Source organism: Pezoporus wallicus, unplaced genomic scaffold, assembly GCF_028554395.1.
Source record: "Pezoporus wallicus isolate ANWC-B61680 ecotype Strahan unplaced genomic scaffold, APGP_CSIRO_Pwel_v1 contig_6217, whole genome shotgun sequence".
NCBI lineage: Eukaryota > Metazoa > Chordata > Aves > Psittaciformes > Psittacidae > Pezoporus > Pezoporus wallicus.
In genome coordinates, this window is record NW_026637336.1 from 2231483 (window position 1) to 2254585 (window position 23103).

General features: G+C 49.6%; 1 protein-coding gene across 1 annotated transcript; it reads right to left on the bottom strand.

Moving 5' to 3' along the window:
- Positions 1–11255: 11255 nt before the first annotated feature.
- Positions 11256–15409, bottom strand: LOC130596888 (protein FAM162B-like). The gene is made up of 4 exons (XM_057404936.1): positions 15232–15409; positions 13365–13470; positions 12731–12839; positions 11256–12150 (listed from the first exon to the last, which is right to left on the bottom strand). The coding sequence occupies exons 1-4, from the start codon at positions 15368–15370 to the stop codon at positions 12043–12045; spliced, it is 462 nt and encodes a 153-aa protein (XP_057260919.1). The 5' UTR covers positions 15371–15409; the 3' UTR covers positions 11256–12042.
- Between the last annotated feature and the right edge of the window lie 7694 nt (positions 15410–23103).

Sequence of the window (23103 nt, forward strand, 5' to 3'; positions counted from 1 at the left end):
TCCCCCTGATTTCCAGGCCTACCCTGTCCTAGGCAAAGCTGACTGCTCCATTGGCTGAAATCCAGCCAGCAAGGAGATGCCAATAGGAGCAACACAGGGAACATTTCTGGTGCACACAGTTACTGGGAGAGACCGGTTTTCATTGTTAAGGTTAGATGGATGGATGCAGGAGAACAGCCAACTGTTGAGATTAGTGATACCCACACCCTTCACTTCTAGACTTTGGACTCTTTACAAATCAAAGATTTTCCATTAAAGCCCTGAAGCCACTTGAACTTGCAGCTTTTCATTTTATATATCTTTTGTCTTACTGCTGCTATATCCTGACTTATCCTGGCTATGGACTCCTTCTATCGTACCATGCTCCATGTCAAATCCCTCTATTCAACCAGGAGATACTGGATTTCACAGCACCACACAGGACTCCTGTCTAATAGACTCTTACCCCTTTCATCATTTTTCACATCAAGACACGAAACATTTCCAGGCAGTCTGGAAAGCCAGCATGGTCTCCACAGCACCCCAAGATCAATCCACAGTTTAATGTCAGAAAGTATTAATGCACCTAATGGTATCATAATGAGGCAAGGCTTAACCCAGCTGCATGGCAATTAAAGCAAATGAGTGTTATTTCACAGGATCCTGTCCTTTTGCAGTCACTCAGCTCTTTGCACACCAGATTTGAAGCTACAGTTCTCTCTGATGTGAAATTCTCCTTTCTAATCAAAACCAAGTCTACATCTGACACGAAGAACTTGAGCCAACGGGATTTGCACTGATAATCTGCAGGTTCAGAAAGGTACCGTGTGGACTGGTGATGACAAACATCAGAAAATCCTGCGATGGGGGAGAGCACATCAAAGCCTCTTTGGACTGTGGTTTCAGGTGAAGAGTGCTCTATAGAGGCAATGTCCTTGCATTTCACTCTCTGCCCTTTTCAAAGCTGGGGTAAATCCTTCCTGGGCTGCACTTGTGCAGAGATCACAGAATCATGTACTCTTCACTGCTTCAGTTCCCTGTTCTGTTTCTCCCTTTGCCTTCGAATGTGCTGACATCCATCCATCCATCCATCCATCCATCCATCCATCCATCCATCCATCCATCCATCCACCAAAGCCTTCCAAGCCTCCCTTATCCTACAGGGGACCCTCAAAACGAAGGCTGGGGTGTGGGTTTTGCTGTCCTTAATTCTCCACTGTGCCGGGGCTGGGATGTGCTCAGTGAAGCACAGAGACAGTGCTGCTGTTTCCCAGCCTGGGAGCACATCCTTGCTCCAGGAGGACATGGAGCCTGCCCAGGCCTGCTGCCAGCAATGTGGGCACTGCTCTTTGGGAAAACCTGGTTTAATGGATGTAGGGCAGGGTTTCCCACACGAGCCGTAGTGCTGCATGCCAGACCTGCTGCCTCGCACGGAGCGTTATGCAAGCAGCACCAATAAGGTGGGCATCGGGCTTTTCCCTCTCGGAAGACTAGCAATAAATCGCCTGGGACTCAAACTCGGTTGGATTAACTGTCTGTTATTTCACATTCCTAAGACCATTCCTTGCAAAAGCTAGAAGCAAGTTAAAAATCCACCTCCTGCTATTCCTGCTGACTTCTTCCTTCAGGCAGCTCTCTGTGTGGAGCTGGCTTGAGTGCCTGTGCTGTTCATTCTTGATTCCTTTAGTGCCTTATTAGGGACTTATTTTGCATTGAAATTTCCTGTTTTAAAAACAACAGCAAGAAGCAGAGAGAATTTATATGAGACGAGAAAAAAACCTGATCAAGATGGCAGCAAATGGAGGGTCTACCCAAGTCAAGGAGCTGCCTTTTAGGCTTGTGTTTAGTAACTGATGGGAGACCTCGTGCTTCCTCCCAGACTCAAACCAGAGATGTAAAACCTGAGAAGTGCTGCCCCTAACGTGTTCGTATGAAGTGCATATGGGTAAACCCAGCGTCCCTCTCCTGCACTGCACTGCACAGGGCTGCGATGCTGAGCTGAACAGCACATTATGGCATGCATAAAATTAGTGACATTGTGTTTTTGTTTCCTCCTTTGATTAGGAAAGCTTGTTGCAAGTGGTGTGTTTAAACAGATATTATGCAGGGTGGCGATAACCAGTTTTAAGTCATTATACAAGCAGTTTAATTTGATGTTGCTCTATAAATAATCCAAGTCTATTTGCATGCATATTTTGTTGACAGGAAGATAAAAACTGTAATTCCTACAAACAACATAATGATGTTATATCAGTGGCAAAGGAAGAGGAAAAATCTGCCTTTCAAAACGCATGATTCAACCATTAAAAATTAGAACTTTATCGCATCCAGTAATTTAAAAAGAAATAAACACATACACCTCCATCCATAACTGCCATGGAAGCAAGGACTCAGCCATGTCTCAGAGAATGTGCTTTGATTCATAGCTGAAAATACTGGCAGATGGCTTGGAGCAAGCTGCTCTAGTGGAAGGTGTCTCTGCCCGTGGCAGGGGCTGGAACTGGATGAGCTTTAGAGTCCCTTCCAACACAAACCAGCCTGGGATTCTATGATAAGAACTGCACACATTGCACAAGCAGTTAAAGCTCAAAAGCCCAATAACCATCCAAGGGGTGAGGGCAGCAGCACGTTTGGTGAGCAGGGATTTGGACGTGGATGAGGAGATGTGGTGCAGAGCAGCTCACACAGGCAGGGAACACGTTGCACCAGGGATGCTGGCTCTGAGCAAGCAGGGCTGTGCTCAGCACACTGAAGCATATGAATGTCTGACAGGAAATAAATTGCACCTTCAGTCAACTGTTCAGAAGTGTGGGGAACTCCCCAGTGCAGGTCATGGCATCTGGTAAGGATAAAAAAGAGGCAGATGCTTCCTTGGCTGTTTTTGATTCTTGGCCTCACTCTGCTGGTGATGGAAGAGCCGATGCTAGAGAAAGTCATTTTGGTGGGTCTGGTCCATGCAGAAGCAGGAATCAACCTGTCTTTACATGAATTCCCATTTTCCTTGGACAGTTTAATGATGCTGGGTTTGAAGTGTTGCAATTTACACATAGAAGAAAGTGCAAAGGGGTGAATTCTTCCCTTTCATACCTGCTGTTCACCATAACTACAGCTCCGGTTTGTGTCACTCCTGCACTCAAAACACTGTGCCAGTCAAAGGGCAGATATTCCCTTGTAGACCTGATGCTGGTGGCCAGGACGGATGAGGTGAGGCAGGGCAGGCAGGTGAGGAGCAGAGCCCTCCTGTCCTCCTAAGGTCTTTTTCTGCCTTCACCCCATACATGTCAATGCTGGAAAGAGAAGGAAACAGTCCCTCGTTTCCAAACTCACTGAAAGGCAACAGCAGTGAAAAACTGAAGAAATTGCCTTCCCTCAAAGGGAAAAAGGCCAAGGGAAGGAGAACCAGAGACACTGATGGGTCCTACACGAGCTCAGTTTTGCACCAACAAAGACCTGTTTAAAGTGGGAGCAAGTCCTACCCTCAGAGCCCACTCACTGCCCTTTGCTCAGAGCAGCTTTGCTGTATCCTTGCCCAGCAAGAGCATGGATTCACTGAGCTCTAAACATGATTAATCAGAATGGTACTGATCGGCAATGAAGGCAGGAGCACCTCTGAGGGCATCTCCTAAGCTCCCAGCCTCCCTCTGAAAGCCACCCGGGTGCACTGCTGCTCCTCAGGACCCTCACTGGTGCCCCAAAGGTGATAGTTAGTATTTCTAATGACACCTGCCTGCTCCTTGGGTACCAATGAACTGCCTCTAATGGCTACAAGATGCCACCCACTGGAGTAGAATAAACGAAGGTCAAAATCCTCGATTGGAGACAAGTTGCATTGAGTGGCAGCCTGGCTGCTGAACAGGCTGAAAGGAAAGGCTGTGGCACTAAACTTACAGCAGCGGGGAAATCTCCGGGCTCTGATTTCACACACCCTGCTGAAACTTGCGGGCAGAGCCTTGGCTCAGGAAGGCTTCCTTAGAACAAGCAATCGTGTGTCTCTAAAGGTGCGAACTACCTGATCTGTACCCAGGCATCGCAGCCACATCTCTGCGGAGGTGGAGCTCCTTGGGGGAGCAAAAAGGAGACCTGATTTCTTTGCCTAGCCCGGCTCAGCGAGTCCCTTTCCACACCCAGGAACTGATTCTGTGACCTGCGGGGGGGGGGTTGCCAGTAAACCACAGAAGAGCCTGGAGAGATTTCCTCCGGGCTGGAGGAGATGGGAGGCAGGCACAGATACCTGCTGGTGCACAGAGGTAAATGAGCAGGGGCTTGCCTGGACCCTGAGCTTCCTGCTTGAAAAGGCGAAAACGTGGGCAAACAGGGACCGAGTGGACAGAAACTCAGACCCCGCTTTCTCCTCCTCACTTGACAGCTTTCGCATCCTGACCGAACCACGACATTAATGAGGAATGCTCTGTGTGTTCTCACCTTCCCGGCTGCTCCCTGCCACGTTGATGTGCTGTTCCTCATCCTTTTTTAATACAAAACCTGAGCGCAGCACCAGGGCTCTTCCTGCAGCTCGAGCTGACAGCTTGGAGCTTTCACTCATCACAGCTAAAGGCATTAATAAAAGCTGTTTTGCTCACGGAGGTGAATGAGGGCTTAATGGCTTTTTCTGAAACACGACATTAAACCAGCACATTCTGGAGGGATTTCGGTGTTAAACAAAAACCTGGGCGGAGGGCAAGGTAAAGGGAGAGAAGTGTGAACTCAAATGTGCTCAGGCCTCCAGGCGGGACTGAGGCGATGCCAGGAGGAGTTTTCTCTGCAGCCGGCTATTGCCGTAGAGCCTGCAAATTGCGCTGGAACACTGAATTGCTCCGTTGTTAGAAGCACTTAAAACATAAACCCGAGCAGAAACGGGTTTCCATGGTCTGGCTGTGGGAAGTAGTGGAGCTTTTAAATCAATTGTTATGCAAATCCGCCTGGAGTTTCAACCCAGGTTAAAAGCTGTTCTGCAGTCAATTAAAATCTCAAAGTTCTAAAGCGGCTCTTGCACTTCCCCACAGAAGCCAGGCTGTTGTTTCCGGTTTTAAAACACAGAATGCCAGCCTGGTTTGTGTTGGAACAGACTCTAGAGCTCATCCAGCTCCAGTCCCCGCAGGTTCAAGCCATTCCCCTTGGCCTGTCCCTCCATCCCTTGTCCCAAGCCCCTCTCCAGGTTTCCTGCAACCCCTTTAGGCACTGGAGCTGCTCTCAGGTCTTCCCTTCAGGAGCCTTCTCTCCTCGAGGCTGACCCAGCCCAGCTCTCTCAGCCTGGCTCTACAGTCTGCACTTAGCAGGGCTCTTTATATGCACTTGTTTCTCCTACCATGAGCTGCTCCAATCCTCCACCACCTCTCCAGAGCAAAGCCTGCATTTTTGGAAGACCAGGGCTGTAAAACCGCTCCCAGGTTTATGGAGCAGATAAACATCACGCAGTTCACCTAAACACACCATTTTACACCAGGCACACAGGCTTCCCCTTCAGCAACATGCTTTCTCAGGCAATACGTAAGCCAGGCGGTGAGATGCTGTCGGTCCTGATGCACAGCAGCATCCTGATGAGCAGCACACACAGTGCCAATCCCTTCCCTGTGGGAACTGGGTTTGCCAGACTGCAAACAGAGCTCACCCCAGGCACAATCTCAGTGAATAACAGTGACACCCGTCCAAGCACTGCAAAGCTGCTGAGCACCCAAGCTGCCCCAATCACAAAGCATCCAGGGGGATTGGTGCTGTGGAGCTGGGGTCCATTGACACAGCCACAGCCTGGTGAGGGCAGCGAGACAGCAGGTGGGAGCATGGAGAGTAATAGCTATAGTTAGAATCACAACTGCTCAGCCTCCGCAGAGCATTAGCTTCCAAAGGAGCCGCTGTCTCAGCTCTGCTGCCTGGATGTCAGAGCTCCTATGCCTGTTCTATTGGTTAAGTGGATGGTTTTAGTGCTGTTTATAGAAGTATGCCTGCATACAGAGCAGCAAGGGAGCACATTAGCTGGGGAGTGCTGAGCTTGCACCAACTGCTGTGTGAGAGCATCCAGATCCAAGCCAAGCCCCCATGAGAGTGCTGGGAAGCACATATGGGAGCCTGCCTTCATTCCCAGGTCATGATCCCTGGCTGAGGGGGAGAATCACTCAAATCACTTTTCCTTGTTGATAAAGACATTGTTAACAGGGAGGAGGGAGTCAGATGAAGAGTGGGGCAAAGCCATCCTTTCTCTCATGCCACATTTGGGCTCTTTCCTGTATTACATATCATCACTCACCAGTGACACTCCCAGGGGCTGGCCAACAAGCAGGGTCTTAGGCAGAGCTCCACTGTATTTCCAGGCCCCTGGGTGATGAGGATTCCTTTCCAGCACCCCAAACCTCAGCCCTTAAATCTCTGTCATCCAAAGTGCTCAGCTCTAAAAGCAAAAGAAGGCCATAAAGGGGTGATGCCTCTGCCAGCCCACACTTGCTCTTGCCCTCTCTCAGGGCAGCCCTGCTCCCAGGGATGCAGACTTCCTCACCTCTGAAAGGGACAACGTGGCACTGACTGCTTTGTGGTGTGCTTCGGGAGCTGCTGAAGGCAGGGATTGACCCCCCAGCAGTAGTTCAAGCAGATTCTTGGCTGCCTCTTCCCTGTGCAAAACTTCCAGCTTCTTTCCACAGGGCTGAAAGCAGAATTTGCATCACTCCTCCTCCAGACGAGACAGCCACGCTCTTGCACTGTGTCTCAAGGGAAGCCTACTTTGGAGATAAAGGTAGGCTGCAGAGATTTTACTTCCCTTTATGCAAATATATGTGTAAAGGAAAAAACCCGCGGGATATTGCAGCTGATTTGAAGGCTGGTGCATAGCTCCGTGTGCGGGAAGGGGATGTGTGCGGATGTGGAGATGGGTGACTCGAGCTCCGGCGCAGGCACACTCCCGACAGGAGTTTCTCTTTTAATCATTATTAGTTCCTCTCTGGCTACTTGAAGCAAATCAAATATTCATGCTCAAGCGGCTCTGCTGAGCACTCTGTCCTTGTCCTTCCCGGGACAACCAGGACTGCCCCTAAGGGAGTCACTCCACAGCCCCTTCCTTGGGCTCCTGCCACTGCAGTAGGTGCCCCACTCAGCATCCCCGGGGCCGCCTGCACAAGGGCTCTCAGGAGAAGGGAAAGGAAACAAAGGCAGACAGCAACATGTAATGGTTGTGGTTTTGCTTTGCGTTAAGCTTTGTTTGCCAAGTGAAATTGCTCTCTCATGGGGCTCAGAGCACTGAAACGCTGTGATATTTGACTGTCTTTCAAGGTTTGCTCCAGCCCCTTAGTGCAGTCTGAAACCATTCTGGATATTGTTCCATCCCCCCTGGCGCAGGATTGCTCTAATGACATCTTTACAGCCCTAATGGATGTCCTTGGTAAAGATTATAGCCCTGCTGTTAAAAATCTGTTGCAGGACAATGCTTTTGTTAAGATAGCTACAGGGGAGCCAGCAATGCATGGTGACGGCACCATGCAGAGCACACCACATGAGTGTAATGTAGTGTTGGGATCCTTTATAGAGCAAAGAAATTAAATGGTCAGGTCCTTTCAGAGCCCTTCAGGGGCTACCTGCTCCCGAACTGTCACTGTGACAGGACAGCGTCACTATCACTGTCACAGAGGTTCTACATTAAATCATACAGCACTAACGATCATCAGACTATTTAACCATGGAAAATTGCTTTAATGCTACCTCACTGCATTAATGTAACCCATTAATTAATTCACATTACTGAACACTGGCCTTGCTTTGCTGCTAGGCTAGAATGACTGTCCCAACCCACGTAGGAGAGGGATGCTTAAGCCCTCTCTGAAAGGATGATGAGCACAAGGACCCCAGGTACCTGCGGGCCAGCAGCCACCAGCACTTACTCAATGTGATGCTCTTGAGCATATGAGAAAGCACAAGGCTGCTCCAAGCTGGAAAGATCTTTGTGGTAAAAGGGAGCAGATCCCTTTGGCGATCCAGACCATAACTGCATCTCACCCAGAGGAGACCTTTAACCTTGAAGTTCCTTTGAACTGTCCCTTGGCAATCCCAGGAGCAAAAGCAGATTTGTGGCTGGCTGGCCATGCTGCTCCCCACAGGGTGCAGAGAGAGGAGAGCAAGTTTCTGATGCTTAACCACTGTGCTGTTGAATTTCCCAGGGTAGGCAGTGAAGTCTGGAAAGCTTTTACATCCTTTCCTTCTGCAAAGGTACCAGATTATTGATTCTATCCTAAAGCAAACAAAAAATCAATTGGGATTTCTTACGAAGAGGTTACTAATGTAGTAAATCACTTGATACAAGAATAAATTCATGATAGTGTCAATCACTTAACTGGCCAGTAGCAGTGATACCCACGAAGCAATGGTTATGAACTACAAGTGTTTAAACATAGTAGGAATTTGACTGCCAACAAGAGCTGAGGGGTGACTACTTACAGGAAAAAGCTGAGATATTTTATACCCCAGACTGAAGACAACATCCAATGCCTGGGTGATGAAACTGGGTGCTTTCAGCCTCAAAACAAGCAGCAGTTTCCCAGCTTGGTGAGAGATTAAACACTGAAAGAACAGAGCAGTCTTTAATAAGAGATCTTTCTTTTGGCAAGATGTCACCTGCATCCAGGGAAAAAGCCCTTTGCAAGTGCAGGATCACATCAGCCTCGCTGCATCTCAGAAGTGCTGCACATAGTCAATAGATGGAAAGAAATCAACCACTAGAAACCCCCTGAGCAGGTCACAACCAGAGGTAAAAAGAGTAAGGAAGGGACTGAGATCTCCTGAGCTCAGGCTTTCCAATGTCACACATGTCCTTGGAGGCACTGGGATGCTCACAGTGCAGAGCTTTCCACAGGAGCTTGATCTTACCGCATTGGCAAGCTCAGTACACGCAGCTCTGCCCCACAGCAGCCTGGCTCCCTAGGGCAGCCAAATCTCTGAAAATCCCTGGAACTTCAAGAAGTGGTGGATGATAACCTTAATCCACAGCCAGGAGGAACTGCAGCACTGACTTTAATGGAAACAGAATTAGATCAACTCCAGCTACCAGGGAAAATCTTCCTTAATAACTGTTATTATAATGCAAATCTCTATGGCACCAGCCACCAGCACATATAAGTTCATTAAAATGGCAAAAATCCTGCAGGGGAAGAAGCATTCTTTCCTCCTGGTACAGAGTAGTAAAAAAAAAATGAGATATGAGCTGAAAGGACTCACCCTTGGTTTCTCTAAGCATCACAGCAAAACAGCACATTCCCCAGCACCATTCCCTGCCTCAGGAAGATGCCAACCCCCCTCACAGTGCTCAGGAGCAAGCTGAGAAAATGTAGAGCACGTTGTTAAAAAGGAAAGAGTCACTCCTACCTAATAACAACCCCCAGCCCCTTTTTTAAATGACCTGTGGGTCAGGTGTGACACTGTAGTAGTACAGATGGGAGGGGAAATCAAAGCAAACAACACAACAGGGGGTGGTGAGGATTAGCAATTATACACTCAGGAAGCCCTGATAATTAGAAGCTTTTCAAGAGAAGGGTTAAAGGACTTTGCAAACCCAGATGGAAGCTGATTTTAACAAGCAGTGGTAAGTCCCAGCACTGGAGAGGCCATCAGCAGTGCAATGTCCTGTGCCGGTGCCTCCAGTACAACAGGGTACAGCTCCAACCAAGGCTGTGCTACACCAGCAGCCACCTGCCACTGCCCGAGTGCAAGGCAGTGATTAGCCTGATTGACTTTCTGAGGGATGTTATGATATTCAAATGAGTAATGATGCAGCCAGGACTGGTAAAGAATTATTCCCTCCGTAACAGTCAGAGCTCTTTGTGAGAGCCCAAAACCACTGGGTCATCTGATTGCTCAGAAGTGGCCCATCACCAGTGGCTCCCAGAGGAGGATTTCTGAGGAATTCACTTTTCCTTAATGACAGTGTGTAACGCAGCAGCTTTTTGCTTGAGTCAACAGAGCCCCAGACTGTTAGAGAGGGCTGGAGAACAGCTCACACCTGAAGCAGGCTTTTTGTCTTTTCCCAGGCAGAGGGAAGTGCACAGCAAAGAGTGGAACAAGTCACAGTTGATTTGCTTGTTCTTTAAATAGGGTTATGGTCATCTCCTTCCCTGCTCTAACTCAGGGAAGCTCAGAACATGGATGTGGATTTGTGAAATGGGTTCATTTAACTGTTATATTTGCCTTCTTAGAAAAGGCACATGAAAGCCATAGAATCATACAATAAAAGACTGGTTTAGGTTGGAAGGGACCTTAAAGCTCATCCAGTTCCAAGCCCCTGCCATAGGCAGTGACACCTTCCACTGGACCAGGCTGCTTGGGCCCTTTAAGAATGAAAAAACTACATATAAATCTAAGAAGCTGGCCAGAGCTGGTTCACCTTGTCCCCAAATGAACACTAACTTTGAGGTAGTTCTTGAGGTTTATTGCACTAACCAAGAAAACCAGGTCATGTAAAATGAAAACGCCCACATTACCTGTGCAGCCAGAAGTGCCTTCCCAGCAGAGACTTGTTCACTCTGCACTTGTCTTAGACCATTACTTTCACTTCCCTGAGTTGTGCTTCATGAACAATACTACAGGGAGCAGACGTGACTTTTGGTGAATTGTACTGCATGGGGCTGTGAGTTGGAAACAAGGACTGGACACACTGAGCTGTGACAGAGGTAGCGTTCCCCCTCACATGTTCCTCATCCTAAACAGGGGTGCAACGTGGAGAAAGTGCTCCTAAGAAGCACAGGAGGGGACAAAGCTGCCCAGTGATCACAGGAGAGGGAGACTCAGAGCCCAAGAGCTGCTGACCACCTGCTGATGCCCCATCCTGTCCTTGCCAGCAGCTTGTTCATGTCATGACACAGCAGCAGTAAGTGGACCTGATTTTTAACACAATAAACCTCAGAAACCTGAGTAGGAGCTTCCAGAGCCCCCAGAAGCACAAGTGCAATTTCTCTGAGTAATAAACCCTGCAAAGGCCAAGCCCTGGCATGATGCTCAGGATGCTGCAGAAAGGCTGAGGCTGGATACAGCACTGGCCATCTCCTATGGCAGCTGGGGTGAGATGGCTGGGTTCTGTCATGCCATGTCCCATGCAGCACACCCAGCTCCACCACCCTGTCTTACAGGTCTTGAGGCATTACAGGGGGACTCAGACTGTCAGCACCCAGAAGCATGAACTAAAGCCTGTCTTGAAGTTTAATCACTTAATGAAAATGTAACTTTCAATACTTCATTAGCATCTCCCATCTGTTAAACACCATCCCAGAGAGTTTGGTGACACTTTAAAAGAAGCTGTGAAGAGACGTCTCTGTTTCAGATGTAATTGGACAGCTGTTTTATTATGAATTTATGAACTATGAAGATTAAAAAGAACCAGTTTTAGTAAACCATGTATTAACAATTACTCCTAACTAAAGTCACAACAAAACAAGTGCTAGGTAACTTTCATGGCAACAACTGGAAGCAGAAGATGATAAAGCAAAACCAGTGCCGTTCAAAGGACAAAGGGTGCCTCCAGGCCAGGCTCACGTACCAGGCATGGGGTCCCTCAGCCACGGAATCCCACAAAGGGCTGGGAAGGGAGAAAGGATAGTGATGGCAGCAGGCTCAGAGGTAGAGATGATGGACCTGTTGGTGCTTTGAAAACATATTGCAGACTCTTCTTCCCCATGTCCTCAGTCTCTTTTGGCCAAGGCTGTCTGCCCTATAGGCACTGCAGAGAATGGGATGCTCTCCAATGTAGGGCTGCATCCTTCCTGGCTGTGAGGTGACAGAACCAAGGCCATGCTGAGCATCAGTGGTACCACAAAAAGCTGACCCCAAGCTGAGGAGTCCTGCATTCGTCCTTTCCACACTTCCCACTTTAGAAGAGATGTCTGTGCTTTGGCTGAACTCAGTGCCAATGACCAGAGGCCACAGAAAGCAGCTCCTGGGGTTTCCATCGGAGTTTCCCAGTTGCTATGGAGCAGGTTTTGAGCAAGTCTTTGCCCTGAAAGAGTTTCAGTGAAAAGGCTCAGAAGGGTTAAATGAAGACAGGTACATATGCCATGTGTGCAAACCACTTATCTTCTGCTGCCAAATTAAATCTGTTGCCAATCATTGTGCCTTCCCAACAGCTGCCTCCTGCTCTTTCTCCACCTCAGCTCTCCATTTGGCTTTCTTTTCTATGTTCATCCGCACCAGAGTCTGATCCTTTTTAGCAGCCTTGAAAGGAAATGGTGAAAATCATTGAACACACACATTCCCCACCGCTGAGTTTCCCCACATTTGCACCAGTGGCTTTCATACCCCACTGACCCTTTTGGTATGTTGCAGTGACAGAAGTTGATGTATTTGCTTGGTTTACCAATTTTTCACCATTTGCAGCTCTGATTCTCAGGAAAATCACGCTTATAACTATTTACAGGTACACTGGGGCATACAAATCAGGCACCAGACCCTCACTGCCCACCACTGGGATGGGAAGAATTGAATGCCACAGCTGTTGGTGGCTGTAGTGGCACAGGCTAGGTAGGCAGGACCAAGGAAGCCTCCTGCTCCCCAGATGCAGGGCAAGACCAGGCACTATTGACACTGTATAATGTACTCCACAACCTTTGGACCAGCCTCTTGGTGAGATACCATGATAGAGAGCACTGTTCTGCACAGGTTCATGGCAAAGCGGGTCAGAAGGAACACATTAACCAGCACATTTACCAGCTGTGCTTCCCACATACTTATTTACAAAGAGAGCATACGTAGACCATACATTAAGTGGGTTGGTTCACCAAGAAACAATACTCACTTCTTTGCCTGTGATGACCATGGCCAAACAGCCCAGCACAGTCAGTGCAATCATGATGTAGCACACCTTTATCCTGACGTTGCTCCTTGCTGCTTCGAGGAGCTCAGACCTGTGGAGGACAGAGCAGAGTTTCCATCCTGCAGCAGCATGTGTGACATGAGACCATGGGGAGCTGAGTAATGAATCCTCAAGTCTTCCAGCAAGTGCTTATTAATGTACAATGTGTTTCAGCCTCCTCTTTCTGCAAGTTCTCAGAGGACTCCTCAAAAAATTAGCTTATAGGGGAAAGATTTAGTCACCCTCCCACACAGGCAGGGTACTGCTACTCCCAACAGTCATCAGTAACAACAGGAATAACGAATCCTGCTCAACAAACTGCATATTAGATATAAAGCCACTTGTCTTGCAAAAGATGCTCCAGCTTAGTCTGAAATGTATTGTATCCGATACAGTTTCCTTCACAGGGCATGACAAAAAGTTTATGCTCCCCAACAATTCAGGTTCATCAGCAGCAGAGCCCATCAGCACGGAGGAGGGTGAACCCCCCCACATGAGCACCACTGTGGGTAATGCTGACTGGGAGCTCAACCTGTACATTCACATCCAAAAGCATCATTCAGACAGGTCTACTTACGATATGTGCTTGGGGATGTCCTCCTCCCTTTTAAAGCGTCCTGCCCACACTAACACCTTTTTATCAAAGTTCGTAGGCCTTCTGTCGCGTTGGAAAGTCTTGTAACCTGCAGGACATTTTATAGGAGAAAACAATGAGCTGAGCTTAAAGGGAGGAGAAAAAAAGCTGTCATTCAGCAGGAAAGGAGTGCGAGTTCGAAACAACACTTCTCTATTCCGTGAGAGCCAAATGTGCTTTCCTGTGTCAGAAGGAGCCAGCAGCTGGGGGGAGAGGCTTTCTTACATTTGCAGCTTATTTACTTTTGTGCTTTATTTGTTGTTGTTTAGGTAGGTTTTAAACTAGAACTGTCTTCTAACCTTCCTGATGAAGGGGGAAAGGATGCAGGGCTGAAGCCACCCAAGCCCGCAGCATTGCTCTTAACCTGCAAGCATCTTGCTTTTAAATGGCCCAACTAGTGAGTTAAGCAACCTGTCAGCAGCATTAACAACTCCTCGACAGCGTCTCCTCCTGTAAGCACTGATGGAGAGATGAGGTCTGTTAAAGCACAGCCTGGTGGGAGGCTGGCAGTAGCTCTCATGCAAGCTGGGTACCACATTACTGTACTCTAATGATGATACATTACATCCCACCAGACTACTACGGTGATGCCATTAGCATGCTGTCACCGTGAGCGGAATGAGAAAGGGACTCTGGCTCCTCTTGGTGGAAGCAAACCCAATGACAGGCCACGACAAGGGCAGTGGTAGGGTGACGCTGAAAAAACAGCAATGGCTAGCTCAAATCCTGGCTATTGCATTGCACCCCTGTGCAGTGGCCATCACAGGGGACCTGGGACCGCTCACACACCCAGGCTGGTGCAACCAGGGTGCCTGGTTACACTGCCCTGTGCTTGCAAGGGTGGGACTGGTGGTTAGAAATGCCCCACGGGAGACCAGGGCGTGCAGGGACATAATGATGGCCCCAGCCTCAGTGCCCTGCACTCCCTGTTGGTGCTGGGCTGAAAGGAAATCTCTGCTGCTACAGAACAGAGCAGAGGGAGCATCTCTTCCTGACAGTGCTCGTGAAATTACATTAGGCTCCTTAGCCCCTGGCCTGCTCGTGCGTGCCAGGGCTTGTGAAGGGCTGAGAAACCCTGGGGGTAAATCCTGGCACCCAGACCTCAGGTACATTTACTTTCCTGCTTCTTGTGCTTCCCTTTCAGAGGATGCCTGTGAGGCTGAGAACTGCATCTGGAACATCAGCAAGGGGCTGAACTGGGCCTGCAGCCAGCAGTGGCCTTGAACACTGCCAGGGATGGGGCAGCCACAGCTTCTCTGGGCACCCTGTGCCAGCGCCTCAGCACCCTCACAGGGAAGAGCTTCTGCCTAAGAGCTCATCTCAGTCTCCCCTCGGGCAGGTTAAAGCCATTCCCCTTGGCCTGTCCCTCCATCCCTTGTCCCAAGCCCCTCCCCAGCTTTCCTGCAGCCCCTTCAGGCACTGGAGCTGCTCTCAGGTCTCCCCTTCAGGAGCCTTCTCTTCTCCAGGCTGACCCAGCCCAGCTCTCTCAGCCTGGCTCCAGAGCAGAGCTGCTCCAGCCCTCGCAGCAGCTCCGTGTTACAGATACGCACAACAGTAAAAGATGGAAGTGCCGCTTGTATTTGGCGCCGTAGGAGGAGGATCGAGCACTCAGCCCACCCCGTGCACTGCGCTGCTCAGAGCTCCCGCTCTGCTCCACGGCTCGGGAGCGTTCCTGACCCGCACGGCAGCACCAGCCCCACGGCAGCACCAGCCCCACGGCAGCACCACGCTCACTCACCCCCGTTTCCCGGCAATGCCCTCTCACCCCCGCGCTGCAGCGGGACACAGCGCCCGAGCCCTCCCCACCCACCTGGCTCAGCCGTCTGCAGGGCCCCGTCCTCAGCGCCCTTGGCTCTGCCGCCGCCGGCTCTGCTGGGGTGCAGGCCGGGCCTAGCCCCCCGCCACAGCCCGCGGCTGCGCCCCAGCATCCCCCCCAGCACCCGCAGCATCCCCCCTGCGGCCCAGCGCCTGCCCTCCGGCCCGGAGCACGCAGCCCGGCTGCCGCAGCACGGCACAGGCCGCTGCCGGCAGTTATGGCCGCCCAACTTCCCCTTCCTGTCAGCAGGGAGCGGCGGCGCTGCCAGCCCCGCTGCCGGCAGCCTCCGCCCGCGTCACCGTGACGAGGCTGAGCTGGCACCGGCGGGACCGGGCCGCGCCTGCGGAGCGAGCGGGCAGGCCTGAGCTCCGCGGTGCCTCAGCCCCTCGGCGCAGGCAGGGGCATTTCCAGCGCTTCCTGCTGTTATCAGAACCGGTTACACTGCGGAGCTCACAGAACCACATCACAGAACCACAGCCCGGCTGCGGTTGAAGGGACCTCAAAGCTCCTCCAGCTCCAGCCCCTGCCACGGGCAGGGACCCCTTCCACTAGAGCAGCTTGCTCCAAGCCCCTGTGTCCAACCTGGCCTTGAACACTGCCAGGGATGGGGCAGCCACAGCTTCTCTGGGCACCCTGTGCCAGCGCCTCAGCACCCTCCCAGGGAAGAGCTTCTGCCTAAGAGCTCATCTCAGTCTCCCCTCGGGCAGGTTAAAGCCATTCCCCTTGGCCTGTCCCTCCATCCCTTGTCCCAAGCCCCTCTCCAGCTTTCCTGCAGCCCCTTTAGGCACTGGAGCTGCTCTCAGGTCTCCCCTTCAGGAGCCTTCTCTTCTCCAGCTGACCCAGCCCAGCTCTCTCAGCACATCAGTGTTAAACGGGATGTCTGAAGAGCAGAGGCGTTCTCCCGACCTCAATAAACGTGGTTTGGTGGAAGGAAACTAAAGCCCAAGTTTGCTGTCAGTACACTTGGGAAGTTCATCCCGCACCCAGACTGCAGACTTTCCCAGCATAGAAACGTGTTTCAGCTATATTTCAGGTTTGAAACTAAGAAACTGTATCAAACCCCTCAGGTGATGCTGCAGTAGTCAGTAAAATCATCACTGAAATGTAGCAGTACCCATAAGGTATTTACCCTCTTTGAATTCAATCTCCACAAAGTCCGGATGTTTTCCGTAACATCAGCTGCTCTAAGCTGAGGATGAACCCAGCCCAATGCCGTTTTATCTCTGTGACATTTCTCCTGCATTTTGCACACAATTCTACCCGCTGGGTCAAGAAATGGAAATGCAGAATACTGGCTTCGATTGGAGCCTCTCCTCAGACATACAAGGCTCTAAAGCTGATTTACAACAGGGAAATGAGTTCCATTTGAAAGGGAAGACACAGTTGCCGAAAGGGAAATATTCAGAACTGTTTAGTTATACTATCAAATGCAATATTGCAGAGAATCAAAGCGTGTCTGAGAGCAAGGGGAGAACTGCAAGGGAACAGAGCTTGGGATGTTGGCAAGGATATTTAATGGCTGAGAGGATGAAGGATGTGACACAGATGCAGCTCCAGGTACCAGGCTCCTGGCTCGAAGCTAAAACTCTACCGTTCATGGAGATGTTTCGTATTTTCTGAGAACATGGAGTTATTGATACTGGGGAAAGAAGAAACTCCCAGGAATGACAAACACAGGTTTTCCTCATTCATGGAAGCTCCGCAATGCATCCAGACATGACTTAATGTGTTTAGCTTAATTCCCTTGCCATTTGGTAAAGCAAAGTAGATCCATTTCCAGATCAGGACCCCACAGAGGAAATACATGGTGGGCAGGGTGAGCAGGAGGGGCTGGGGAGCGATGGATGGGGCAAGCTGCTGCAATGCTCACATTGCTCTTGAAGGCACCCAACCCCACAGGGGCTCCAGCACTTGCACTTTAACAGGCACTCTCCAAAATGCTTGTTGTAAAGATGACTGTCTTTACATTGTGTCTGCTTCTGGATTTAAAGGGATTTTCAGGCCTCCAGCCCTTATCCACCTTAGGGCTGCCAATCGTTTCTTATAGAAGACACACCAGCTGACAGCTGTATTATTCACATCTGCATGAGGAAAGAAAGCACTTCAGGATTTATTATGCCAGCATTTAGAAGTGCAAAGACACAGAAGTCCTCCTGAAACCACAGAGGCAGTAACTTGTTCCTGAATTTTAGATGCTTCTCAGCACCATGAATGCTTAATGCCGGGGTGAGTTTTATTGCAGCACATGAAAGCTAATAAAAAGCTGTATACATCATTGCATTGGGAGTTCAATCTTTCCCTTGAATACTGTGGATCTCTCTCTGGCCCAGAGCATCTTGAATCCCTTCCTGAACAGCAGAGAGATGCAGAATACTCTTGGACCAGGGTAGCCTTGTGTGCAACCTAATGGCCTTAGTCCTCCTTAGAGGTGTTTTCTGCCTAGCCCAGTACATGCATATCCCTCTTGGCCCAGGTTACAAAACCATACAAAACCAAAAAATCCATTCATCCCCTCACCAGCCATCGCTTGATACCCACCAGCGACTCATTAGCAGAATGCCTCTGTGATTTCATAACCATTAAGCTCATAGGCAGCAACAACTTGTTCAGAGATGCAGAAATCGAGGCTTGAAGCACCATCTTACCCTCCTCCCACAGCTCCTGCCAGGAGGAGAGCAGGACCCCAGCTCCTCAGCAGGCCCTGGACAGCACAGAGAGCAACTCACACAGACTGGGCTGTACAGACATCCCCAGGCTTCCTCTGACCCTCGCTGCAAGGGGGGAACGCAGATCTGAAGGACTTGGAGTTACGAAGGAGCAGCCTAGCTCAGAGAGAGCTGAGGATGGTCCCTGTGGCTGTGGGGGTGGTGGTGCAGACTCTGACCTCTCTGTTTGCTGTCTGAGAGCAGTACGCAGCTGTAACACTTGCTGCACACTGGTACCAACACTAAGGATGGAAAACACAAAACCTCACAGGGCTGCATCCCGCCTCCGCAGCATCTTCACACCCCTTCTGCCACCTCGGACACATCATCAGCTCTTCCTGTACTGCTCCCAACAGCCACAGGATTGAAAGACTTTACTGCTCCAGAAGCCCAAGGTTCCTGCACATCTCTTCACATCTCCTGCACAACCCACTCCTACCTCTCCTGGTGGTAATGGAAATGCCTACAAACAAGGGCCACTGCAACGCTGCTGTAACCAAGAGGACCCATAAACCACACTTGCTTCATTCCTTTGACTCCAGGTTTTTAGCTAAGATGCAGTAGAATATTTGTTGGGAATGCAGTTATAAATTGTCTTCATAGGAGCCAAATTCAGTGGAGCTTGAGCTGCATCTGGAGCTGCAAATCTCTGCAAGCAAAGACTAAAGGGGGACTTGGGATGGGTCTGACTTGCCCTGGATAGAAAGGGCAGGGTTTACAGCAGCTGTGTCAGAAGGACAAAGCTCATGGCAGCAAAACAAAACTAAGTCGTTGCTTTGGTAAAGCCCCATAGGACCTTTCCCAGAGTTTGGGATGATCCTAGAGAGGCAATGAAATAGCATCTCTCCTCCAACACAGGGTGACCCATCACATGCCTACCAATGGGCTGAAGTGCAGGCTGGCTGCCCAAGTCCAGCTTCACCACGGAGGAGCAGCCAGATGCAAGCAACAAAGCTCCCAGGGAATTCCTCCAAGGTGTTCAGGCCGTCGGGATGAAATACAGCTTGGGAAATGAGTGCACTGATAAGCTACCAGGCCGCTGACTTCTGCAGTAATGCACAATTGGAGCATAGAGCAAAGATGTGCAAAGCCCTGAAAGGAAAACAAATCCCGACAATTTACATTTTGACTCAGAGCTTGGAAAACCATTCAATTTAAACCGTTTCCACATCTGTTTCCCCAGCTGAGCCTGAGAACCACTCTGACAAGGACACACTCATTCACTTGTCACTTAATGATTTTCTTTCCTGAGAAAAATGGCATTGTCTGCAAAAACCAGGCACATTTAGGAATTTTTCAGCCCATTAGTCAACAGTTTAGGTTAAAAAAGAAACCTAATTTGAAAAGACTGAACGACTCTCTGCAGAAATGTCTTTTCCCCACACTTGTTTTCATATAAGGATGGCTTACACTCTGCTCAGCTCCTGGGGAGAAGCCATGTACCATCAATCAGGCTAATAAGCCTCCTGGGATGGTTTGCAGCCCCTGCACTGTGTGGTCAGATTTCCCCTTTTAGTGACTGTCTGCATATGCATGCAATCAAATGTACCCTGGGCAACACAAGGAGAGGCACTACTACGGGGCCAGTTTGTCCCAGCAATGCACACCACGGGAGTCCATAACAGAACCAGGTGCCTCCTGTCTTGACAATCATGGACTGGTTTGGGTGGGAAGGGTCCCAAAAGCTCATTTCTGGCCACATTTCCTTCGCTCAGGATGACTCCAGGCTACCAAATGCAGGTTGCCATGGAAAAAGCAGATGGAATTCTAAGATGTACCAGGAAAGTCATTCCAGTAGAGAGAAAATTCAGTATTCCCATATAAGGCATCTGGAATAGCCTGCACTACTCTGGTTACTCAGGAAAGGTACTGAAGAAGAAAGGGAATTAAGGAAGAAATGAGAGCAATATGTCTTTTTCTTGGCCAGCAAACTACAAATGAAGAGGAATCATAGTAGATATCTCTCCGAGAAACTCAATGCCAGAGAAGAAGGGCAATTAGCTTGGCAGAGTCACAGCATTGATACCTGAAGGAGATAAGCTGCTCATAATGGATGCCAAGGGCTGCACCTTTCCTGGTGGTGTTCCTTGTAACTTCCAGGAAAGGGGCAGGGGCTGTCTCCATCCATCCATTAGCTAATGATGGTACCACAAAGAACTCACCAGGCTCCTGCAGTGCTGCTGGGCAGGTTCAGCTTTAGGCCATAACTGCAGTCATTAGTGTTTGGAAAACAAGTTTCCAGGGAAGCAAAATTACACACCAAGGAAATAATAAGCAGCAGTGTAATCAGATGTGAGAGGGAGATCATTTCATTACCTGAACCAGGCCTCATTATTCACTATTTCCCTAGCAAGAGCTGATAAATGCAGGCTAATGAATCCTAGTGCTCTGGATGAGCGGGAGGAGTGCGGCTCGGTGCTGCCGTGGGCTAAGCAGGACCAGAGAATCCAGCTGTCAGCTAGCAATCCGACAGGTACAATATGACCTCATCCCTTGCACTGCAGTGAGATGAGAAAAGGGGTTTACCCACTGCTGGCTTGGTCTTACAGAGCAACCCTGGCTGTGGGAACGCCGCGGCTCCCATCTGGCCAAGGCAGGTGAATAGAACATTAAGCATCCCAAGGATAACAGTGGGTCTGCATACACTGGTGATATAGAATCAGAGAATCAATTAGGTTGGAAAAGACCTTTAGGATCATCAAGTCCAATATGTGCAAAGGCCAGAGCTGGCTCTTTAGGGAAACACATCAAGGACCAACAGTAACAGCTGGAGACTCCCAGACTGTCCTGGCAGTTAAATGCCATCCTCAGCCTGGTCATGACACAAGGAAGACATCAACAGAGAAAGGGGCAACAGCATCAACACAGAAAAACACAGTAGCAGGACCTTTGCCTGCTTCTGCACACCTTCATTTCATCAGCACAGTTCTCCACTGGCTACTATGGCCATTCCTCCCTTTAAAACACAAGGAAACAGCAAATACACCATTCACTGTACACAGTAATTAAACACCACCACCAAACCAACCAACCAAAAAAACCCACAAAACCCCAAGTGATGCCAAAGGATCCATTAGAAAAGGGGAGAAACCTCTGTCATATAAATGAGTTCTGAGTTGCAAAAACTGCCTCTGTTTTTGTGTACCTTCCGCATACCTCCCAAGCAACGTGGCCCCTACATTTCGTATGAAGAACAAGAACATTTGGCAAGGCTCCCCTGGAAGGAGTTTAGACACTAACAGCCAAGGTAAGGTGAAAACCTATTCAGAGAGAGGGAACAAGCGTGTCCTGACATTGCAGGGAAATGCTGCCCTCATCTGTCTTCCAGTGACAGGTTTCATTTTCCTGCCTACCACGCCTGAACCATCCATCACATCCAGAATGAAAAGGTGACTCCATTGTTGCAACCAGCTCTGAAGTGTGTGCCTGGGTCTCTGTTTGCCCTGGAGCCATTAAGCCATGCTGGCATTGGTAGCTGGAGTCAGTGTGACCCTGCGGCTGCAATGGAATTTAGATGTAGAAGTGTCTTGTATTGAAGATAATGCCTTGGCCTAAAAGAAGAAAATGGATTATGGGTTCTTCAAAAGACTGAAACTGACTGAAGGAAAGCATAATTCCCAATGCTGGGAGAGCGGGAATACTGAGAAGCAGTGCTGGGGCTTCGCAAGAGCAGAGGAACCCTTGGTCCAGCAGCGATGTGCACAGCAGTGCGCCGAGCAGTGACCTGGGGACCTGGATGCCTGCAGCCCAGCCTGCTATAGAAAGCCACAGAGAACAGGGCTGGTTTGCTCCTTTATCCACACTGGTGAAAATTCAGGACATACACACACAGACAAGGCACATTGCGAGCATCATCATCAGTGGCTCGCAGGGAGGTGAAATAAAGGAGAAGTTGAACATACATTCATATTTCATTAAAGTATAAGCTTTGAAGCTGTACCGTGCACCATCAATGCACCTGCACCCAGCTCCTTCCAGTGTTCCCACCAGCCAGAGACTCTTTCACAGTGAATTATCTGCTTTTACCTTATTTTTATTAATAGCATAGAGAACAGCCATCCCTGCTGGGGCAGGAAGCTGGTTGGCAGGGGTGCTTGTTGCTTATTTCACCTTGTGGAACTCAGGCTACCCATAACAAAGCTACTCATAGTGAAAACTCTGCACCAGAAGTTCTCTTCTGGTTGCTGAGGAGAAATAAAGTAAGTCTGGAGCTCAGGAGGTGGTGCACTAGAGGAAGATGTCTGGATGAAACTGCATTCGGGCTCCACTGAACACGAATCTGTTTGGGCCTGGCAGGGCATGAACAAGAGGGAAAATTCAATAGGTTTCTCTTGGCAACAATCTGTATTTGCTTGTACATGAGTTAAAGTTTGCAAATGTGAATCGAGTAGTTCAAGGTTTGCTCTCCAGGAGAGGGGTGTGAGATCAAACCAAAGGCACAGGTCAGCATCTTGTCCCTGACACCAGCCTGACGTAGACACCCAGGGAAGGGTGTAAGAGCAATGCACACACTGCAGACCTGCTCTCCTGGTGTTCTCAAAGCCTCTGGCACCAGAAGTGGCATCTCATCCTCAGGCATGGAGAGTGAATGAGAACAGGGTGAGGCTCATCTGAACTCTGGGGACTGGGCAGTGAGGGTGCTCCACGTGTCACAGAGTTGTGATGTAGGGCTGGAAAGTTCCACTTAGTGGGACAACTGGTTTGCCAAGGTAATCCATGGTCAATTTCAGCCTGCAGAGGCCAGGGTGACATTAAGACGGCAGCCCTATGGCTACTGGAATGCTTGGCTAGAAGCCATGAGGCACTACAGTCTGGAGAAGAGAGGACACTGGGGAGACCTTGTTGCAGCCTTTCAGTTCTTAAAAGGGGCCTCAAAGAAAGATGGGGAGAGGCTTTTCAGCAGGGGCTGTTGCAGCAGGACGAGGGGTGATGGGCTTAAACTAAAAGAGGGAGATTGAGGCTGGAAGTGAGGAAGAGACTTTGTACAGTGAGAGTGGTAAAATCCTGGCACAGGCTGTCCAGAGAGGTGGTGGATGCCCCATCCCTGGAGACATTGCAGACCAGGCTGGATGTGGTTCTGAGCAACGTGGTCTGGTTGGAGATGTCCCTGCCCATTGCAGGGGTTGGACCAAATGGGCTTTGAAGGTTTCTTCTCACCCAA